Genomic DNA, 20,525 nt, shown 5'->3' with positions numbered 1-20,525 from the left:
GGGGAGTGAGCAGAAACCCCAGAGGTACCTAGAATAATTATTCAAAATGAATACAGACAATTTATAGAGAAAGTAAATCCCTGGATCATTGTCCAGGGAGCAGAGGTGTGAGATGTGCCTTGGAAACAGCTGTTGGTAGAACTTGATGTGTTTCTCAGGGTCTCAGCCACAGCAAAACAGCAAAGGAGGTGTTTCTCTGCCGGACACAAGGTGTAGGTTAAATATATTAACAAAGAGGGGACATGTGAAAATGGAGGAGGAGGGAGAGCATTCTTCAAATAATCCCACAGAGCAATCCCAGAACTGAAAGTCCCTGGACTGCCATCCTGCAAATCTGAGCCCTTGGGAAGTAAAGGAAAAAGGCCTCCCAGTAAGACACCGTCCTCTTCTGGAGGCTGGGGGTTGGAAACAGGGCATAAGCAAGAGTCTGAAGTTGGCCATCTAGCCCCAGAATATTCCTGGAACCCTGAATGGCCCAGTGTGGTCCCTCTTTTGGAAGATGGTGAGCCTAGCGTCCCAGGAAACCCACACAGGAGAAGCAGCCCTGGAAGGTACCAGGGCATGTGTTATTCCTAGGTTAGTTCTGAAGACCACAGTACAGCACCCCTCATCCCTCAGATGGGATCAGTTGTCTCCTCTAGGGTCATCTGAAGGGCTGTCAAACTGAAGAAGGAATTCATAGGGCCTGGACTCCATCTTAGGCCTGTTCATGCTGATCATGCTCGGCCACCTTTCCAGTGGACTCTGAACTCTGTGTTTAGTGCCTATGAACACAACAGCAGAAGGATAAGACCCCCTCCAGACAGGGGAACCTTGAAGATCGGATCTAGGTTACTCATCGCCTAAAAGAAAGCATACACTAATCACCCCTTCCTCCAGACAGGCCGTACATTTTTCTGTATCTATCAGAGTGTAACCTCGGGTTTATTAATTATTGGCTAACTGTTTGACTGTTTGAGCACATGAGCACATAGCACGTGAATGATGGGCTTACTGGGATTGTATTTTCCTTGGTTTATGTAAGTCTCAAGGAATTTGGAGTGGTGGGTTCAGACACATACACATGGGGTATAAAAGATTTTCACAAATGCTGGTCGGGGTCCTTGGCTAAGAGGAGACTCTGCCTTGGGCGCGCCTGTGTAATAAACTGCACTCCACTATCTATCTGCATTGTCTTTCTGAGTGAGTTTGTTTCCCGGAACGTGTGGCTACAACAAACGACACCCTTCCCTGGCCCTCACCTTCATCTTCTCCAGTCTGGCCAAAGTGACATGCAGAGGGCAGGCTGGAACTCTTGGGCACTGGCTGAAGCTTCTGTCCACAGGAAGAATTTCTTCCTCATCACAGAAGCTTCAGTTCTACTCTTAAAGGCCTTTCAACTGATTGACTTGGACTTACCCAGATTATCTAGGATAATCTCTTTTATGGACAACTGGTTATGGAGTTTAATTATACCTACAAAATACCTTCATTTCAAAACCTAGATATCCATTGGAAGGACTGTTGCAGAAGCTGAAGCTCCAATACCTGTCCACCTGATGTGAAGAGCTGACTCATTGAAAAAGACCCTGATGTGGAGAAAGACTGAGGGCAGGAGGAGAAGGGGACGACAGAGGATGAGATAGTTAGAATAGACAGATAGAATCCATCACAGATTCAATGGACACGAATTTGAGCAAACTCTGGGAGAAAGCAGAGGACAGAGGAGCCTGGCGTGCAATCAATATTTCATGAGGTCCCAAAGAGTCGGACTTGACTTAGTGACTGAACGCCACCACTACCACCTAGATTAGTGTTTGAATTCCTGGGGACTATAACCTAGCCAAGGTGACACTTAGAAAAAAAGACCATTGGTTTCCCTGAGAGTTTACGCAAACATACTGGAAGTGGGGTTTCCCTCACCTTCACTGTCAAAGCCTAGTTCCACTGAATATACAATTCCTTGTTACAGGTTTTTGTAGTTTTCCTTTTTTCATGCACTTTGTTCTTCCAACATCTGGTTTCCATAGCTTTTGTTGAGAAGTCATTAATACTGTGTCATCGTTTCCTGGAATGTAACACATTGTTCTTTGGCTGCTTTCAAGATTTTCTTGTTATCATCATATTTTTAACAGTGTGACTACAACTTGCCTCGAGTGGTTTTCTTTGTATTTATTATGCTTAGGATTATTTGGGCTTCTAGAATCTACTAATGTTTTCCACCACATTTTAGAAGTTATCAGTCATTGTCTCTTAAATATGTTTTTTCTCTTCTCCTGTCTCCTCTTTTGGGTCTTCGATTTCACATATTTTGAAAATGTTTGAAACCATACCACAGGTCTCTGAGGTTCTGTTTACTTTTCTCCAATACCTTTTTGTTTCTGTTCTTTTTGTTGAATTGGGTAATTTTTCTCAATATATTTTCAAGTTCAATGATTCTTCTGCTTTCTCCTTCTGCTGTTCCGTCCTTTTAGTATGCTTTGTTATATTTTTCAGCTCTAGGATTCTCCTTTTGTATTTTTAAGACCTCCTTTTATCTATTGAGATTCCCTATTCATTTTTTTCCATTGATTTTCCTTTAATTCCCTGCATATATTTATGATTATTGCTTTGAACTTTGTTAAACACAACATCCAGATTCAAAGTTCCTATTGATTCTTTCAGCCATTAGAATGAAACACATTTTCTTGTGTCTCTGCATGTCTACTAAGTTTTTTGATTCAAAATCAGACACTGCAGGCAATATATTCTAGCAGTGTTGAAGCCTGTTGTGTTCTTCAAGGGGGATTTTGTTTATTTATTTTTGGTCTGCTGGGTTTTTTTTTTTCTTTCTACTCTAGTAATAAGTTAACTTGCTCTACTCAAACTGTAAACTTTTCTCTCCTGTAGTATGAAGCAGCTCACATTTTTATTCTGTTCTTATGGCTTCTCATTGCTTTTTTTAAAGTCTGGCACCTTGGGTAAGTTCCCTTATGTCTACATATCTTGGTGGCAGATTTTGAAGCTCACTCTTTCCTTGTTTAAATTTTCAACTGCATTGCCAGCCTCAGACTCTGTCCCCTGATGCAGTAATCCCACAGGACTAGATCACTGCTGCCCAAGCTGTACATGATTTGCAAATACATTTAATAGGCAGCCAACACACAGACTTTGCTCCATGCAGCTCTATCTCATAAAATTCCTGTTTTCTGCCTTTTTGTTGTTGTTTTTAAACAGAGCTCCCTGAGTTCTCCCTTACACATGCTTATGTAGTTTAGTGATCAGTCAGGAATAAAACAGTTAATATTCAGTTTTTATGACTCACTCTGACTGTGGCTTCTTGCTCCCAAGATATCTTTAAATTTTTACTTCTTTTCCAGCCTTGAACTCTCATCTCTGGCACCTGGAGCCAGTCAGTGTATAGTTTTCTGTGGCCTTGGCCATGAAAGTTGGGAACTGCCCTTAAGCCAGAGTGTCTCCACCTCACAGATCTTACCTCTTCTAGATGCAGTTTTTGGAGAATAAACTCTCCATATCCTATATGCTTTCGAACATTTTTATTGTTATTGTGGTTTTAAATACCTGTTGACTTTTATTTAATATTTATTTGGCTGTGCCAGGTCTTAGCTATAACACTGATCTTCGATTTGGCATTCAAGATATTCAGTTGCCACATTTTAACTCTCAGTTGTGGGATCTAGTTCCCTGACCAGGGATTGAAGCTGGGTCGCCTGCGTTAGGAGCGTGGAGTCTGGGCCACTGGGCCACCAGGGAAGTCCCACCTGTTGACTTTTAAAAATATTTTATCTGGGTCATAAAATTGTTATTGTGAAAGGATTTGCATTAGCACTTCACATTGCCACGTTTCTGGAAGTTCTCCAAATAGTTTTAATTTGTACTTCTCTTAACATGAGTGAAGTCAAACATCTTTACAAGCTTTTAGCTTGATTCTTATATATACTTTTATATCCTTTGCCTATTTTCTGCCATGTTTTTGGTCATTTTTTCCCCTTCAATTTTTAAGAGTTCTCTATATTTTAGGGACATCAGCCCTTTGTAATACACTAAATTTCCATTTACATTTGGGGCTGTTTCTAGACACTATTTTATTCCACTGGTCTCCTTGTCTTGTGTTAGCACCATCCAGTTTTAAGCATGAAGATGTTATCATGTTTCATGTGTTATCACAAGTCCCTCTCATGTCTTTTTTTTAGTCTTTTCAAGTTAGTGTCACATATTTATTTTTCTATATGAACTATACTACCAACTTCTCAAGTCCTATAAAACATTTGGTATTGTTTTTATTGGGACTATGTTACATTAAAAAATGAACTCAGGGAGAACTAATATTTTCATGATGCTGAGCCATTTTATCTAAAAACAGGGGATGTTTATTAAGTCTAATTTTGTGTCTTTCAGGAATGTTTTAAAGTTTTTCTCATATTGTTTTTGCACATTTATTGTTAAGTTTATTCAAGTTATAGTAGATCCTCATTATTGATGGATTTTCATATTTGTGATTCACCTAGTCACTAAAACATCTTTGAAACTCCAAAATCAATACTCAAAGCATTTTGTAGAATATGCATATGCTCAGAGTGGTGGTGAAAACTTAGGTCATCTTTCTGCCTCTCGTTTCAGCTCTCATACGGTAAGAAGATGTCCTTTTCATGGCATATTTAGTGCCATATTTTTTCACATTTTCGTTTACTGCTGGTGATTTCACCGTTTAAAATGAAGCAGAGTTGAAGTGCTGTCTAGTGTTCCTAAGTGCAAAAAGGCTGTGATGTATCTTACAAAGAAAATACATATTCGCTTCCTTCAGATAGGAGTTTTAGTGCTGTTAGCCATGAATTCTATGTTCACAAATCAACAATACATATTAAATAAAGTGTCTTTAAACAGAAAAACACATAAAAGGAGGTTAGATGTTGATCAGTTGGTGGAAATGATGTGACCAGAGGCTAATAGGAACCTAACCCCCAAGAACCATAATTCAGTGTATGCTAAATTTAGTTTTAGAGGTAACTTTATAGAACCTAAACGCCATTCAAAATATGAGATTTATGAGAATTCACTATATTTAATTTTCTTAGTTGCTGTTGTAAATGAGGTTTTCTCTATCAATATATCTTCTAATTGGTCATTACTTGTGTGTATGAAAACTGTATTGATTTTCATACAGCAACTGTATGATCTCTGCATATTGAATTTCTATCCTGCCACCTCACTGAATTTTTTGTTTGTTTCAATTAGTATCAATATTACCACTTATTCTCTCAGGGTTTTCATATATTCTCTTTTCATGTAAAAATATCATTTTCTTTTTCAATTCTACTGTAATTAATTTTCTCATCCAATTGTTTTGGCTACAACTCCTCCCCCTTTCTATAAGGACGGGTTTTCATCTATGTTGAACTGCTCTGAGTTAGTAATGGACTTAAGTTATTGCACAGACTCTCAAGTTAAAAGGAACTTAGAAGTAATGTTGGGGATTCTGTCATTTGATGCATGAATCTTTTTTTACATCACTCAAGTGGTCATCTGGTCTCTTCTTGAACCATCTGTTCCCCTTCTTCTGGTAAGAGCTTATCACCCTGGACTCATTCCACATAGCTCTGTGTGGCAATCAATCACTCCATCCTGATGCCTCTGCTCCTGGCTTTTAATCCCAGCTAATTATAAAGGGTAGCTATAAAATCTGTATATATAGTTATTATTTTTTAACAGATCTAATCTCTCTTATTACTTCTTCTGTCATATGCTAAAAGTGCAGATTCATTCAGTGAAAATCAAATACACAAGTTACTTGAGGCAATGCATACAGATGCACATGTAAGGATGGCTGGTAATGCATCTCCTGCCTTTGCTGGAGCCTGGAAACTGTTTCTAGACAGTACATCAGGCACTCACAGGGCTCACTTTGTCTGTTTCCCAGAGATCAATGCTTCTGTCCAATGTTTTGGAAACTGTTACATACATTTTTATCAGGTGGTTTTGTTGTTTCAGGTGGGGGATGGGCATACGGGTAGAAATCTAATTTCTGTTATTCCACATTGGCTGGAAATGGAAATACATTGATTATTGCAGTTTTCCCAGCACAAAGAACTGTGCATTATTATTGAAGGACAGCACGCTGAACATATCACTTGATGGCATTGAGCATATCATGCACTGTGATGTAATATCAATATGCTATTATGAATATTCGTCCTGTAGTTCATCTCTGCATCCCCATGGAAATGGAGAGAGAAAGAATAGTATAATGGTCTCTCTGCAGCCTGGCACACTGTCAGCACTCAACTGTTTACTGAATAATTGAGTGGATACATGCAGGCTTACATGAGTGCACACAGGCATGAAAGAATCACTATGACCAAGTGAATGGCTTCTTTCCTACCCCGTCAGTCCTCAGTGTACAGACCAAACCCAGACGACTGCTCCAGTATCTTCCTGCTGGGGTTCTGGGTGACAGGATGCCCAGTGATAGGATGCTCTCCCCAGCCTTGTTCCAGATCATTTCCTCACTCCTCAATTCCTTCCTCCTTGTATTACTGATGCATTTTAACCTGGTCCCCCTTTCTTTCATATTTTTGGAACTGAATTCCTCCTTGAAATTCTTCACCATAACCCTGGTGACCCCTCCTAGCTTTTAGGAATGTAAGCATCACTTTTAATTAGATTATGAATTTTAGAGTATCACAACACTGCCCTATCTTTTCTATTTGGAGAAAGCATCCAATATTTTTCTTATTAATAATCTGTACCCTATTATTATATAGTCCCAGGGCTATTACTGACTAGGAGAAGAGTATTTGGGAGACTATTTTATTTTTAAAATTAATGAAGCTGAGACTTCACTGATGGTCCAGTGGTTAAGAAACTGCCTTCCAATGCAGGAGATGCAGGTTTGATCCCTGATAGGGGAACTAAGATCTCAAATGCTGCAGGGCAACTAAGCTCTCAAGCCACAACTAGACAGCCTGTGTGCTGTAACTAGAGAAGCCCATGCTTCAGTGGAGACCCAGTGTAGCCAAAAAATAAATAAAGTAAAAAATAAATAAACCAACCTTCTCATTACTCATCTCCAGGAAGCTGCAAGGAGAACTGCCTTTCATCTACACTAAGAATGAGAGGAGAAAAAATAAAATTAATGAAGCTAATTTTACTAAACAATTATTGAATAGAAGTGAATATTTTTGTATGTCTTTGCTAAAGTGTGTTAAAAGAAAACAGTAACAAACACCCAATCGTTTTGAAATGTTTCCAATGTAAGAGTCTTTATTCTGGTTCCACACTCAATTAGAAGTACCTACAACAGACTTCAGACCAAAATAATTAGGGCGGCTCAATAAAAATTTTCAGACAACAAAACAGGTAATGTTCAGTTTTACAGCTCTCAGACAAGTTACTAGGTCTTGATTTCAGTCCTAACATTTAATGATAAAATCTGATTATGATGAGATAATCAATGTAAAATGAGATTGCAAGCTTGGATTAGAACTACAGAATTTCAAGATTAGAACTACAGATTACAAAAAACTCGAAAACCCTATGAAGGTGATCTGTCAGATTAAACTCTGTGTGTGTGTCTACTAGAAGACGGTATTCTATCAGTTTTGTGAGGACAGGGTAAATAATAGGATGAAGAATGCCCCAGAAAAGTCAGAACCAATAGGCTCAACTAGATCCAGGCAGGGACGACTACCTTTGTCACAATCAGGAAGGGAAGGTGAGGACAGAGTGGAGTGCGGCCTTACCTCAGCAGAGGGGCTGGTTCCGCAGCGTCGGGCAGCTGAGGGCAGCCCCGAAGGAACGCTGGTGCTCGTGAACGTGGATGGTGCTAGACTGCTTTCCGGTTTCTCAGTGGTGCTACTCAGCCCTAGGCTGTGGGTCGCTTGATGAGGGCAGGGCAGGGCTTTTCCCGGTGTGGGTGTGGCAGCGATGGCATGGCTGGTAGACTCCTAGACCCCGGGCTGAGGACATTCTCTGGGGAAGTGATGTCAGCATTACTTAAGGGTGTTTGAGATTCTGCTGTGCTGGGGCCTAAACTGACCTGGAAACTGGGGTGTGGGCTCACATGCACTATCCTTGAGAGAGACTTCAGGGTGCTCCTGGGAGACATGATGTCCCCCTCCCAGCTTGGGCTTCGGGTGTCTCTTAGGGTGGGAGTCTCGGGACCTGTTGCCACGGGAAGAGTCATCTGAGTCTGAGGAGACCACCTCCTGGAGAGGTAGCCTCTTGCTGGCTTTCTTTTTCTTCCTTCTAGGGTTCTCCTGTTTTGTAGCTTGTAAATCCCCTATGTTAACTTCTTTGATTGGCCATACTAGGAGAGAAGAGTTCTTTGTGTCCATATCTTCCCTAGAGAGAGAGAGAGAAAGAGAGAGAGATCAGGGTTATCCTGGTTTTGATGGCTGCTCTGTCTACAGAGATGTCCAAGTTAAGAAATAACAAGTGTGGGTGAGGATGTGGAGAAAAAGTAACCCTTTTGCACTGCTGGTGGGAATGGAAACTGGTAGTGCCACTATAGAAAACAGCATGGACTTTCCTCAAAAAATTAAAAGTAGAACAATATTTTTGATCCAGCACTTCTACTTCTGGGCATATAGCCAAAGAAAATGAAATCAGTATCTTGAAGAGATATCTGCATTCCCATGTTTACTGCAGCATTATTTACAATTGCCAAGATATGGAAACAACCTAGGTGTCCCCTGGTGGATGAATGGATAGAGAAAACGTGACATATGTGGAATATTATTCAGCCATAAGAAAAAAGGAAATTTGCCATTTGTGACAACATGGATGGATCTTGAGGGCATTATGCTAACTGAAATGTGTCAGACAGAGATAGACAAATACTATATGATCTCACTCACATGTGAATCTAAAAAGAGCCAGACTCATAGAAAGGGACAGTAGTATGGTGGTTGCCAGGGTCTGGCAGCAGGCAGAGGGGAAGGGGGTGGTGGTGGGAGAAACAGGGAGATGTTGGCCAAAGGGTATAAAAAAATAAAATATATTGGGCAGTTTATTTATATTGAATTGTTGTCCTTCAAAAAAGGCACCTTGGGAACACCATGATCCCTTCCCAGCCATGCCATCATGGCACACCATTTCAGGCAAGTGCCTTTTTCAGAGGCTTCAGGGCAAAGTAAGGACACCAGCGGCCTGGTATTCAACCTTATTTGGTTCCCATAATCAGTATCTGCCACCTTGATAACCTACCTTTCATGCTGAATAACTCTGACCATGGTTGTTTCAGATCCTTTTGGAAATTGTCAAGAGAAAAATCAGTAGAGTGAGAAAAGCTTTTTAGTTATTTTTAAGTAGAAAATCCCTCTTCCGTGGTCTGAATCTCAAACCACATGTGATACTTTACAAAGACTGGCTCAAGGATTCAGGAGGTAATTTCCAAGAGAGATTAAAAAATTGGCCTGCCCACTTTATACCCATTAGGATAGCTATTGCCAAAAAAAGAAAAAGCAACACCAAGAAGTAACAAGTGTTGATAAGGATGTGGAGAGATTGGAATGCTTGTGATGGGAATGTAAAATGGAACAGCTGCTGTGGGAAACAGTGTGGCAGGTCCTCAAAATACTAAAAATAGAATTACATAATCCAGAAATTCCACTTATTTCTGGGAATAAGTGGAATTTATCCCCAGGGACCCAAACAGATATCTTTACATGGTGATTACTCTTGAAACAAGGAACTAAGGATGGTTTTTAGTCTTTTTGTTTTTAATTCCTAAATTATACTGACTATGGAATTGACTTTTGGAATAGGAATAAAACAATATAACAATCTGACTGCAATGTGGGAGACCTCAGTCAGAAAGGTTCCCTGGAAAAGGGAATGACTACCCACTCCAGCATTCTTGCCTGGAGAATTCCATGGACAGAGGAACCTGGTGGGCTACAGTCTACGGGGTTGCAAAGAGTCAGACACGACTGAGTGACTAACACACACACATATACACAAGTTGTCAGGATTAGAATAAAAATGGATTGAGGTTTTGATCAAGGAAAAGCCTTTAGCTAAACCAAGCAGATGCTGGGCCACTTTATCATACTCTCCAAAAGGACTGATGTTGACCAAGTTCAAGATATTCCACAAGGAAATGTCCACTCATGGGATGGCCAGCAGAGTAGGTGTGAAATGAATCTGATGTGAAAATTCTTATCCATTCCCCCATGCACCCTCACTTTGTTCTGCAGGGAGGGGAAGGGCGGCCATCTCCTCACTTCGGTCAGGGGACATTCTCCACCAGCACATCTAGAAGGACCCTGCTAGGTGGTGCTCTTCTGCCCTGTGTGTATTCAGTCGCTCAGTCGTGTCTGACTCTTTGAGACATTTTTGGACTGTAGTCTGCTATGCTCCTCTGTCCATGGGATTTTTCAGGCAAGAATACTGAAGTGGGGTGCCATTTCTTTCTCCAGAGGATCTTCCTGACCCAGGGATCGAACCCACACCTCCTGCACTGAAGGCAGATTCTTTACTGTCTGAGCCACAGGGAAGCTTAAGCCCAAACTGAGTTAAACTTAGTGCCCTATTGTCTTCCACTATAGGGTTAACTCGGTAACAAAATAGACAGGCCAACACTATAGGGGGTGTCTGGGGAGCCAGCCACTGTGTCTTCATTGGCTCTTCAGAGAAGCTGGTTCGACTTCAGGGAAGAGTTCTGAGCCTCCTGTCCACGCTCTCCTTAGGTTAAAACCCAATGCATTTCCTTGACCAGGCATTGTCAGCTTGCCCATATTCTTGCCAGTTCCCTGAGGCCTCAGTTCTGTTCTGCCCTAAGTGTGTCTCTGTCAGTAAGACCATCTTGGTAAATGAAGAACACGGGGACCTCTGGGGTGGGCACTGAAGCGATGTTTGATGACGATCAGGAGGCCCCGGGGTTTTGACAACAGAAGGGGCAGAAAGTAGAGAAACTGGTAAGAAAAGGCAGTTGCTGGGTTTTCCTGGTGGTCCAGTGGTGAGAGTCTGCCTGCCAATGTGAAGGACATGGGTTCGATCTCTGGTCTGGGAAGATTTCACAGGCCTCGGGGCCATGAAGCCCGCACACCACATCTACTGAGCCTGTGCTCTAGAATCTGATCTCTGTAGTAAGAGAAGCCACTGCACTGAGGAACCTGAGCCCCTCCTCACTGAAACCAGAGAAAGCCCTCCTGCAGCAACAAAGGCCCAGCACAGCTGAAATAAAGCAATCATTTGAAAAAAAAAGCCAAGGCAGTTGCCATCCAAATGGCTCCCCCTGGCCCTCAGGGGTAATGGGTCTCCATGACTGTGTGTTCCGGTCCCGAGAACTACACACCTTCTGAGGACAGGTAATGGCATTTTCCCTCCAGATATGGCAGGGCACTCAATCATACGGTTACTGCTGGACTGCTTATCTTTTAGGTCTTGGAAATGAGGCTCCTGACCTGACCAGATTGGACCGAGGCTGCTAATGACATACAGAGGCTTATGATTTCAGAGGCAAGCTCCTTTTAAGGGAAAAATTGTCAGTAGTGACCAGGCGAGATGGTGGGAAGTGATTCATCTGGGGTAATGTCAGAGTCTGCACTGAATCTTGAAACTTTAATCAGTGACTTATGCCCCTGCTGTCAGGAAAGCAGTGTGAGGCCAGGCTATAAAGGGAGGAGTGTTCAACAACATGGGAATTATCATTGCCTGTGGGGGCACAGTCTTAATTCAAACAGCTTGATGGAAAATTACTAAACTGCTCAAAAAATGATAAAGAGAGGCTAGTATTTTGCGTAATAGGAATTAAGAGCTGGCCACAGACCCAGACAAACCACATCTGAACCCTTGGAGGAGGGTCCCCCCGCCAGAACTCTTATCACCAACTGCATCCCACGAAGTCCAGGTGGTTATTATAATCACGCATCAAGGAAAGAACACTCTTACCTCCAGGATCTCATGACCAACAACCTACTTCAGATACCCAATGATTTTCCCTCAGCGCAGAGACAATAATTAGTTCACTCTGGCTTTCCTGAGATCACATTTAGAACGTTGCTAAATTTTTTTCAAGAAATCAAACTTCCTCTACAGTGACTTTTCTTAAAGAGGAGCCCTGCAGGCAATCTGCCCAAGTTGTGCTCTGTCAAGAAGAAAGGGAAGGACTTCCCTGGTGGCAGAGTGGATAAGAATCCGCTTGCCAATGAAGCAGGCATGGGAAGATCCCACATGCCGTGGGGCAACTAAGCTCGCGCACCACAACTACAGAGCCTGAGCTCTAGAGCTATGCTCTGCAACAAGAGAAAACACCACAATAAGACTGCACACCTCAACGAGAGAACAGTCCTGCTCTCCATAACTAGAGAAAACCTGAGCACAGCAATGAAGTCCCAGCGCAGTCATACATAAATCAATTTTTAAAAATTTCAATAAACGAAGGGGAGATGGATTCCAGCTCTGTTGGGAGGGTTTTCCAACTAGTTCCATGGCATCAGGGGCATGGATTCAGCTGCTAGAACTGCCCTGCCCAGAGGAGCACGTGGTCACCAGCTGTGGTGGTTGAATAACACCAGTAGGGGCACGTCCTTTCGCTGGAGGAAACTGGAAGTCCGAGCATTAAGTCCACCAGGCACACTTTCCTGGAAGGAGCGAGAAGCCACAGCCTTCTGATGTGATCAGGATCCTGGGGGAGGTAGTCAAGGAGACTGAGGACGTGAATCTCCTGCTGGTGAGAAGGGAGGATGCCAAAAAGTGGGGAACATTCCTTCCAGTCCACTTGCTTTGGGGAGTTAGAAAAAATTACATGTATGCTCTCTAAATGGGGAAAGCCATAGAAAGGTTAGGGGATATTCTCGCAAAGAAGAGAGACCTCTGATGCTGTGAAATATAGAAAAAGCTCAGGGACTTTCCTGAAGGTAAGGCACAGCAGGAGTGGTCATTTCCCTCCACCAGACACACCTCTTTCAGAAGCGCCATCAGAGAACACAGTCATTGGGTTGCAAAGGAAAGAGGAAACTGGAACAGCTTCACAAACATGGTGATACTAAAACTATCTCCTTTAAGGACTAGTTATTTGGAATTTAGTGAACTTGGTAATATATTTTGCAAACCAAACTTATTATGAGGCTTTAAGAATCATTTCAATGTCAAATTTTGAAAATGAAAAATTTGTATCAGCTGCAGCCATATTTAATCAATGTTGAACTCTTCACCTTCCAAATACTGTTCTTCCTGCCTTTCACTACATAACACCCTCATGAGGAACCAGAAGAGGAGTTTGCTGAAAATAGTCTGTCAGTCCCAACTGAAGACACCAAGGAGGAAGAAAAAAAGGAGGGGCAGAGGGTGGAAAGTTGGATATCTGGCACTCTGGTCCATAGCTGTCTGGGGCCATGTACCCCTGGTCTCACCAACCCCAAATGGTTGGTTATAGTGGATTTGATATTTTATTTTTTTATTTAATATTTCATTATTTATTTTTAATATAAATTTATTTATTTTAATTGGAGGCTAATTACAATATTTTAGTGGTTTTGCCATACATTGACATGAATCCGCCACGGGTGTACACCTGTTCCCCATCCTGAACCCCCCTCCCACTTCCCTCTTGACCCATCCTGGGTCATCCCAGTGCACCAGCCCTGAGCACCCTGTCTCATGCATGGAACCTGGACTGGCAATACATTTCACATATGATAATATACATGTTTCAATGCCATTCTCCCAAATCATCCCACCCTCGCCCTCTCCCACAGAGTCCAAAAGACTGTTCTATACATCTGTGTCTCTTTTGCTGTCTCACATATAGGGTTATCATTACCATCTTTCTAAATTCCATATATATGCATTAGTATACTGTATTGGGACTTGATATTTTAAAACAAAATTTTGTCAAGTGATGTCCTGTTGGAGTTGTAACCTACAATTCATTTCTTTAATTAGTCCTTTAAAGAAAGTGCCATAATTTTTTTTAATGGTCTCATTTAGTGCAATGGTGTGAAGACCTGCTAAAGAACAACCAAAGGGAGGTGGTACATTTAGAAAGTGAGTGAGAAAGACAGAGAATGAAATCATGGTTGCCAAGGGCCAGGGGAAGGATTCAAAGAAGGGATAGTTAGGGAGTTTGGGATGGACACGTACACATTGCTGTATTTAAAATGGATAGCCAATAAGCACCTACTGTCTAGCACAGAGAACTCTGCTCAGTGTTATACGGCAGCCTAGATGGGAGGGGAGTTTGGGGATGAGAATGGATACATGTGTATGTATGGCTGAGTCCCTTGCTGTTCACCTGAAACTATCACAACATTGTAATTGGCTATAACCAATACAAAATAAAAAGTTTTTTTTTTAAATAACCATCTGCTCCAAATGTATGAAAATCATACAAAGTAAAGATATCTTAGGAAAAAAAAGAGCGGGTAAGAAAGAGCTTCTAATGAGAAAGGACCTGCCAGAAGGAAATTCCAGTGTAGATACCAAATCAAATCTACGCCTTTATTCTGTGTGCTCACATCTGCCAGCTCCGATTATGGAAACAGAGACAGATTAAGCTCTGAACTTAGCAGGCTGGATGCAACCTCTGCTTAGGAGAATTAAATGCCGTCTCTTGCTAGCAGAGAGGCAGCCAGAGCAACAAAACACTGGAAATTACAAAGGGGGACAAGAGGGTCACTGAATGTTTCTGCTGTGTAAAGACCCAGAAGCTGGGCTAGGTCACTAGCAGCGGAGAGTTTTAAATAAGGCCTGGGGCAGTAGTAAGGTAGAAAATAATGAAAGGCTTTAATTTTAATTCTAAAATAGTGATTGATAATCTTGAGTTTAATGAAGATGGTCGATACCTAGACCCATGTATCCATATTCCTTTATTAGGTACTGTAATTTGGATATCAAATTGTTTGAGTAGGGTTTTGAGATGAACAAAAAACAGCGCTATTATTTAAAAATGAAATATTCATCTAGAAAAAGGACTGTAACATCTATTTTCAACAATCATACCTAACAAAAGCTTTTCTGTGGATCTACATGCCCCTCAAGGAGTCTTGCTGGGCATCCCCTAGTATTTGTTCATCTGTTCATTCTTCAAATTGTCCTTGGGTACATCTTGCAGGCTGGACCCTGGCAACCAGGATATAGAAGTAGATCCTGGCCCCTGCTTTCAAAGATTCACGTCCAGTGAGAGTGATGACCATGAAAGTATACGGCCCAAGACAAGGCAACAGTCTCATAAAGAAAATGTTTACAGGAGGCAGTGGGATCACCTCTCCATAGAGAACTGGAGTCCCAGAACCTCACACAGGGGCGATAGGATGCTTGCCTTCGATATTGGAATTCCCCAGGCAGCCAAGGGCAAGAGCAGCATTCCAGGGAGGGAATACTTAGCCTATGCAGAGGCACAGGGCTTTGAAAAAGCACAACATGGGGAAAAAACTACAAGTTTATAAATTTAGTATGGTTAGTGTGCAGAGGGCTTTTGGGAGGATAGTTGGGGAGTAGCTAGGGGAAAAGTAAGGCCAGGTAGGTAGGCTTGGTTCAGGTCAACAAGAAGCTAAGCTAGGTTAAGAGGAGGCATTTCAGGGAGGAAAGAGCTTTAGTTGGGGAGGGACAAGAGCAGATTTGCCTGTGAGGAAGATTCTTCTGCCCAGCCCTCAGGGTAGATGGCTGGACAGCAGGGCAGGAGGAAGCCTCCTGACCTAAGGTAGCACATGTGCAGCAGTGCTGAGAAATATTTGCAAGCTGTTTATAGAATATGTCTGTCTTTAAATAAATCCACTTCTTACCTATGAATTTGTCTCTCGCTGAATTCTTCCTGCAATGAGACATCAAGAACCTGAGCTTCGTTAAGTCCTGAGACCAGGAGTGTGGTCTCAGTTAAAAGACAGGGGGTTCAAGTTCCAGTCTGGGTTGTGTGGTTTCAGATCTGGGTGATGAAGGGAGTCCAGGGTAGTTGACTGAGCAAGGATCCCAGACTGAGCAAGACTCCAGTGGGGTACAGATCTATTAGGGGAACTACTGATTGAAACTGCCTGCCCTGGCCAGGCACCATAGTAACCACTTGCATGAGTTATCTCAAGCAGGAGGTCCCGGAAAGGAATGTGGAACAAGCTTACCACCAACTGGAAGAACTCGGGGAAGGTCAAAAGGAGAGAGGAGACTCCAGTCCACATGTCCTCCCAATCTCCCAGAATCCTATTGGCTGGAATCCATCTTGGCTGAGTGATGTGTACACCACCAGGAAGGACCTTGAATCAGAATGACTGGCCAGAGACAACCCGGAAACTAATCCCATCACCATAAAACCGAGACTGGGAGCCACATGGCAGAGCAGTCCTCCTGGTTCCCTTGCCCTGCTGCTCTCCACAGAGGTGCCCCTTCCCGATAAAGTCTCTCGCTTTGTCAGCACATGTGTCTCCTCGGGCAACTCATTTCCAAGTGTTAGACAAGCCCCCACTCTTGGGTTCTGGAAGAGGTCCTTCTTCCTGCAACAGACATACTGGGCAGACCAGTGTAGGACAAGGAGGGACTCTGACGTCAGGGGGAAGGATCCAGGCTTCCACAAGCCCAGAGGTGGGGAAAGCAGCACAGTGAGGGAACGTCTGGTGGTTTCTGTCTATGAAGCACAGGTGAGGCCATGGGGATATGGAAGGTTGGCACCCAAAGATGGCCCAACCTGTGCTCAAGGTCACCTCCAAGATCATGGCTCTGGCTCCAACTCTGATGCTCCTTGTTGGCCCCAGGGACTTGGGTTCTTGCCTACTCTCCAGGACTCAGCTTTTTCTTACTGATTTTGCTTTAATCCACCTTTCCAGCTTTTAGTGATCCTGTTGCCTCAGATAAAAACGTGTTCACTCCACTGTTACCCCAGGAAACTACCACCTACCCACATTCACCAGGGCACAGGTAAGCCAGGACCTGCACCTTACTCTCACCCGCCATGGGGAGAGGCAACGGGTGATTGGTCCCAAGTGCAACTTAATCTAACCTGTGCTTTTTAGTAAGATTTCATCTTGGAAGCTCTTGAATCCTTACCAATAAAAGGAAATAATTCCTTCAGATTTACGACAGGATTGAATGCTTTTCTGAAAAGTCAGTAAAATACATAATGTTGAATTTGAGATTAGAACCAGATAGACAAACAGCCAGCAGATAAAAGGTGTGATGTGGAAGGAACCATCATCCTAGACTGGCATTTTAGCAGGAAATCCTCACTTTTGCTTTTCTCCCCAAGCATTTAGAGATCATGGATCTCAACTCAGAAGCAGATGAAAAGTGAAAAGGCATAAATCAAATTCAGAAAATAAGAAGTTGGGTCCACTTACACTTTCGAATCCTCCTGAATTGGGGGTGAGTTAATATGAGAGCAAGAGAGAGCATATTTGTTTTGGCTGATCTTAATGAGTGCACTCCGAGGGCAAAATTCCTGTAATAATACCAAAAGAGTTTATTCAATTTAAATCAGAAACGTCCACAATTCAGATGTGATTTTATTTTTCTAGTACAGCCCATTGTAATAGCTACCAGCCATTTTCCTATTCTGGTGACACTTAAGAGAGTGGTTTGAATGCAGAGTCTAACTTGGTAATTTTATGCTGAATAAAAGTCATCATTGAATCCTTTCTGTCATTTTTCCACATTCTGGACCATTTGCCAAGTTCACCCCCCTAAGATGCGTGTGTGCATGCACAAACACACACTATTTCATGTAACTATCTTCCTTTCCATCTTAACTTCAGTCTTGGCCATCTCCTTTCTGGACTTATAAATCATCACCACCACCTGATGCTCAAAGTCCCGCTGTCAGCCCCCGGGTCTCCCAGAATCCCTACCAGAACTGTCCTCGGCATCTATCTTCCATACCATGCTATCTAGTCTCTACGGCCCTGCTGCCCTGTGGGTAGTTTCTGAGGTCCTTCCTGGGCTCTAAGGCTCTTCCTCAGGGACCCTGGGTCACCGGGAACCCATTCAGGGGCATCTCTTCCAAAGACCCTATATCTGCTTTCTCCTCTCTTGCCTGGTAGAAGTCCCCAGAGCAGGGCCCCCTGGCAGAGATGCTTCCCACCCACTTCCAGCCTTCTTCACTATCATCCAAACAGCCCCAGAAGAGTCCATCATCCCTCAGGGGTTTTCCTGGATTGATGAGAAGGCGCCCTTTCTCCTTCTTGATCTGTTGGATTGGATACAGCACTCCAGGGGACACAGGCTCTGATAGCCTTCACTCATCCATCCTAAATTTCATCCCTTCATCCTAAAATTCAGTCACCATGACCCCTTCCCTGATGGACATACCTCAGTTACAGTCAAGAATTGACAAGATATTTTAATTCTGTTTACTAGGCAGTTGGGCACAGATATTTCGAGAGCAGGCCATAAAACCAGACTTCCTGGTTCAAATGCCTGTGACACCGCCACCCTAGGTGTGACTTCACTTCTCCACTTCTGACTTCTTATATGAAAATTGGGATATGAGTATGTACCTCACAGTGTTCTCAGCATCCAACTGTTCACTATGTGTGAAGCACTTGGGTTTGTACCCATGCCACATAGAAAGTGCTGAATACAGTCAGCACGATTGTATTTGCTTGCCAATACATTTTCCAGGCATATTATATGGGCCATCAAAATAATATTATTTCCACTAGAAACATCACTTATGCAAGCGCTTTATAAAACCATGGTGAGAATGTGCTCATTATCAGTAGCTGTACCAGGGGTGCAAAGATGGATAGGACCCAGGCCCTGCCTTTAAGGAGTTGGGAGATTGGAGAGGGATCTGGTGTGAGAGGAAGGCAGGATGTTGTGCAACGGGACCTGGGGGCCTCAGCAGAAACAGGGCAGAATCTTTAGGGGACAGGAGTTTATACGGAAGAAGATGGAGAGGGTGATCCAGGAAGGGTTAAAAACCTAGAGGCTTGAGAAACTCCACTGTGTTCAGGAAGGGTGTGTGTGTAGGGATGGAGCAGGGGCAGGTGGCACATCAGGTAGGCAAGTGACCTCATCATTGTAACCTGATATTTTTTCTAAAACTTTTAGGAAAAATACATAGGGAGGAGCAGTAGGGAGAGAGGGGGTGTTGCTGTAAGAAACTAGGGAGGCTCTTGACAAAGCCAGAACTGGAGCAAGCCTCCCCAGTCCCCAAATGTGGAATGAGAGCCCCAGAGACCATCTGATGGGGAAGTTAGGAGAGCACTGTGACCTAAGCAAGGGCAGACTTCGAGTCGCCCAGTGGATGGAACTCTAGCCACAGAAGCTGGACGTGCAGGGGAAATAGATACAGCCAGGGCAGGAAAGAGCCAGGCACTGCACACGAGAAAGGCAGGGGTCAAGGAAGCCACTTTCTGCCTAAAGAAAAATGCTTTTCTAAATGAAAGTCTACTTACTCTCCGGTTGTTACACTTTAAAACTGTGTAGAATTTATTGTCAGCCATATCTTGATTTGGAAGTGCAATAACAATGGCGGGGACATAGAAGTCAAATCCTTTGGGGATCACAATTTTGGCAAACACATAATCTCCAACCTATAGATGAGAACATTTTTCAGAGCAAACATTCAGCTTATGGATCTTAGAGACAATAGTAAATAAGCATGTTTGAAAACACCCCAAGATGCTAGCTGATGCTAGGATTCAAATACATTTTTTTCTTAGTTGGAAAGAGTTATAGTTCCAACATTCTCTGGGTTCATAGGGCCCTGGCTGGAATTTTGTGATCAGTTTGGGGAAACTGCATTCAGCAGGGCTTCACCTGCCAAGGATCTCAGGGACAGCCAGCGAGGTGGCGAGGGTTTTGGAAACCAACTCTTACAATGACTGGTTGAAGGAACCAGGACTCTTTGACACAAGAATGAGTTTGAAGGGCTGTCAGGGACGGAGGAAAGGAGTGTGTTTGTTTAATGTGGCTCTAAATCTCATACCTGGAATCCATGGGGAAAAGTCACAGAGAGAGAACTTCCAGGAGAAACAAAGTCTGGTGAAGGGACACACAAAGTTTTGGGCAGCAGTCAGAGCGAGGGGATTCATGGTCGGGGGAAAATGCCCTGATGTGCCTTTGGGTCTGCCTAGGAGATATGGGAACAGACAACCCATGTGAATCCTCTGAGTGCCCCTCAGTGCTTTTTTTCCTCCAGGCTCATACTATTCAAGAAACAGCAGCAGTGGAACTCTGCAGAGGCCTTCTCTCTACTCTGGCCTTGGTGCTGGAATAAGGATAATACAGGAGAATGGGCAGACACAGCATGGCTCTGATGAATTTATAAATAGATGAGAACACATCAGCCTGGCTCACCCCTGGATGCACATTTAGGGGTAACTGCATTATGGCATCAAGGTCTGGCATCAATTGACTTATGGTGTCAAGGCAAGTGCTACCTCTGCTCTTGTTATTCAATCTGTTTTAGTATGATCTCCTGCAGTGAAGGCTTCCAGAGCTCTAGCAGTTATAGCAACTCCCTTCCCCCACCCATCTACTGTCTGTAAAGCAACAAAAACCTCAAGGGACAGCGCTTGCACGTCTGAGCTATTTAAACAGGGCATTGGCAGATAAGGGTCAAGAGCAAAGAAACTGGTAAGCAAGAGGTCACAGGAACAGGGGCCGCTGCTGTCCAG

At 43.1% G+C, this 20,525-nt stretch overlaps 1 protein-coding gene across 1 annotated transcript in view; it reads right to left on the bottom strand.

Moving 5' to 3' along the window:
- Nucleotides 7,209–20,525, bottom strand: part of VWA3B (von Willebrand factor A domain containing 3B) — a 187,590-nt gene continuing 174,273 nt past the window's right edge. Inside the window, exons 25-27 of the mRNA XM_013967429.2 lie at nt 19,302–19,439; nt 17,244–17,344; nt 7,209–8,319 (exon numbers count right to left, since the gene is read on the bottom strand). Of these exons, the coding sequence (XP_013822883.2) occupies nt 7,968–8,319; nt 17,244–17,344; nt 19,302–19,439 (591 nt within the window). The 3' untranslated portion in view covers nt 7,209–7,967. The remainder of the gene's footprint in view (nt 8,320–17,243; nt 17,345–19,301; nt 19,440–20,525) is intronic.

Source organism: Capra hircus, chromosome 11, assembly GCF_001704415.2.
Source record: "Capra hircus breed San Clemente chromosome 11, ASM170441v1, whole genome shotgun sequence".
NCBI lineage: Eukaryota > Metazoa > Chordata > Mammalia > Artiodactyla > Bovidae > Capra > Capra hircus.
Note: the sequence above shows the minus strand (reverse complement) of the source record. Positions and strands in the feature narration are given on the sequence as shown.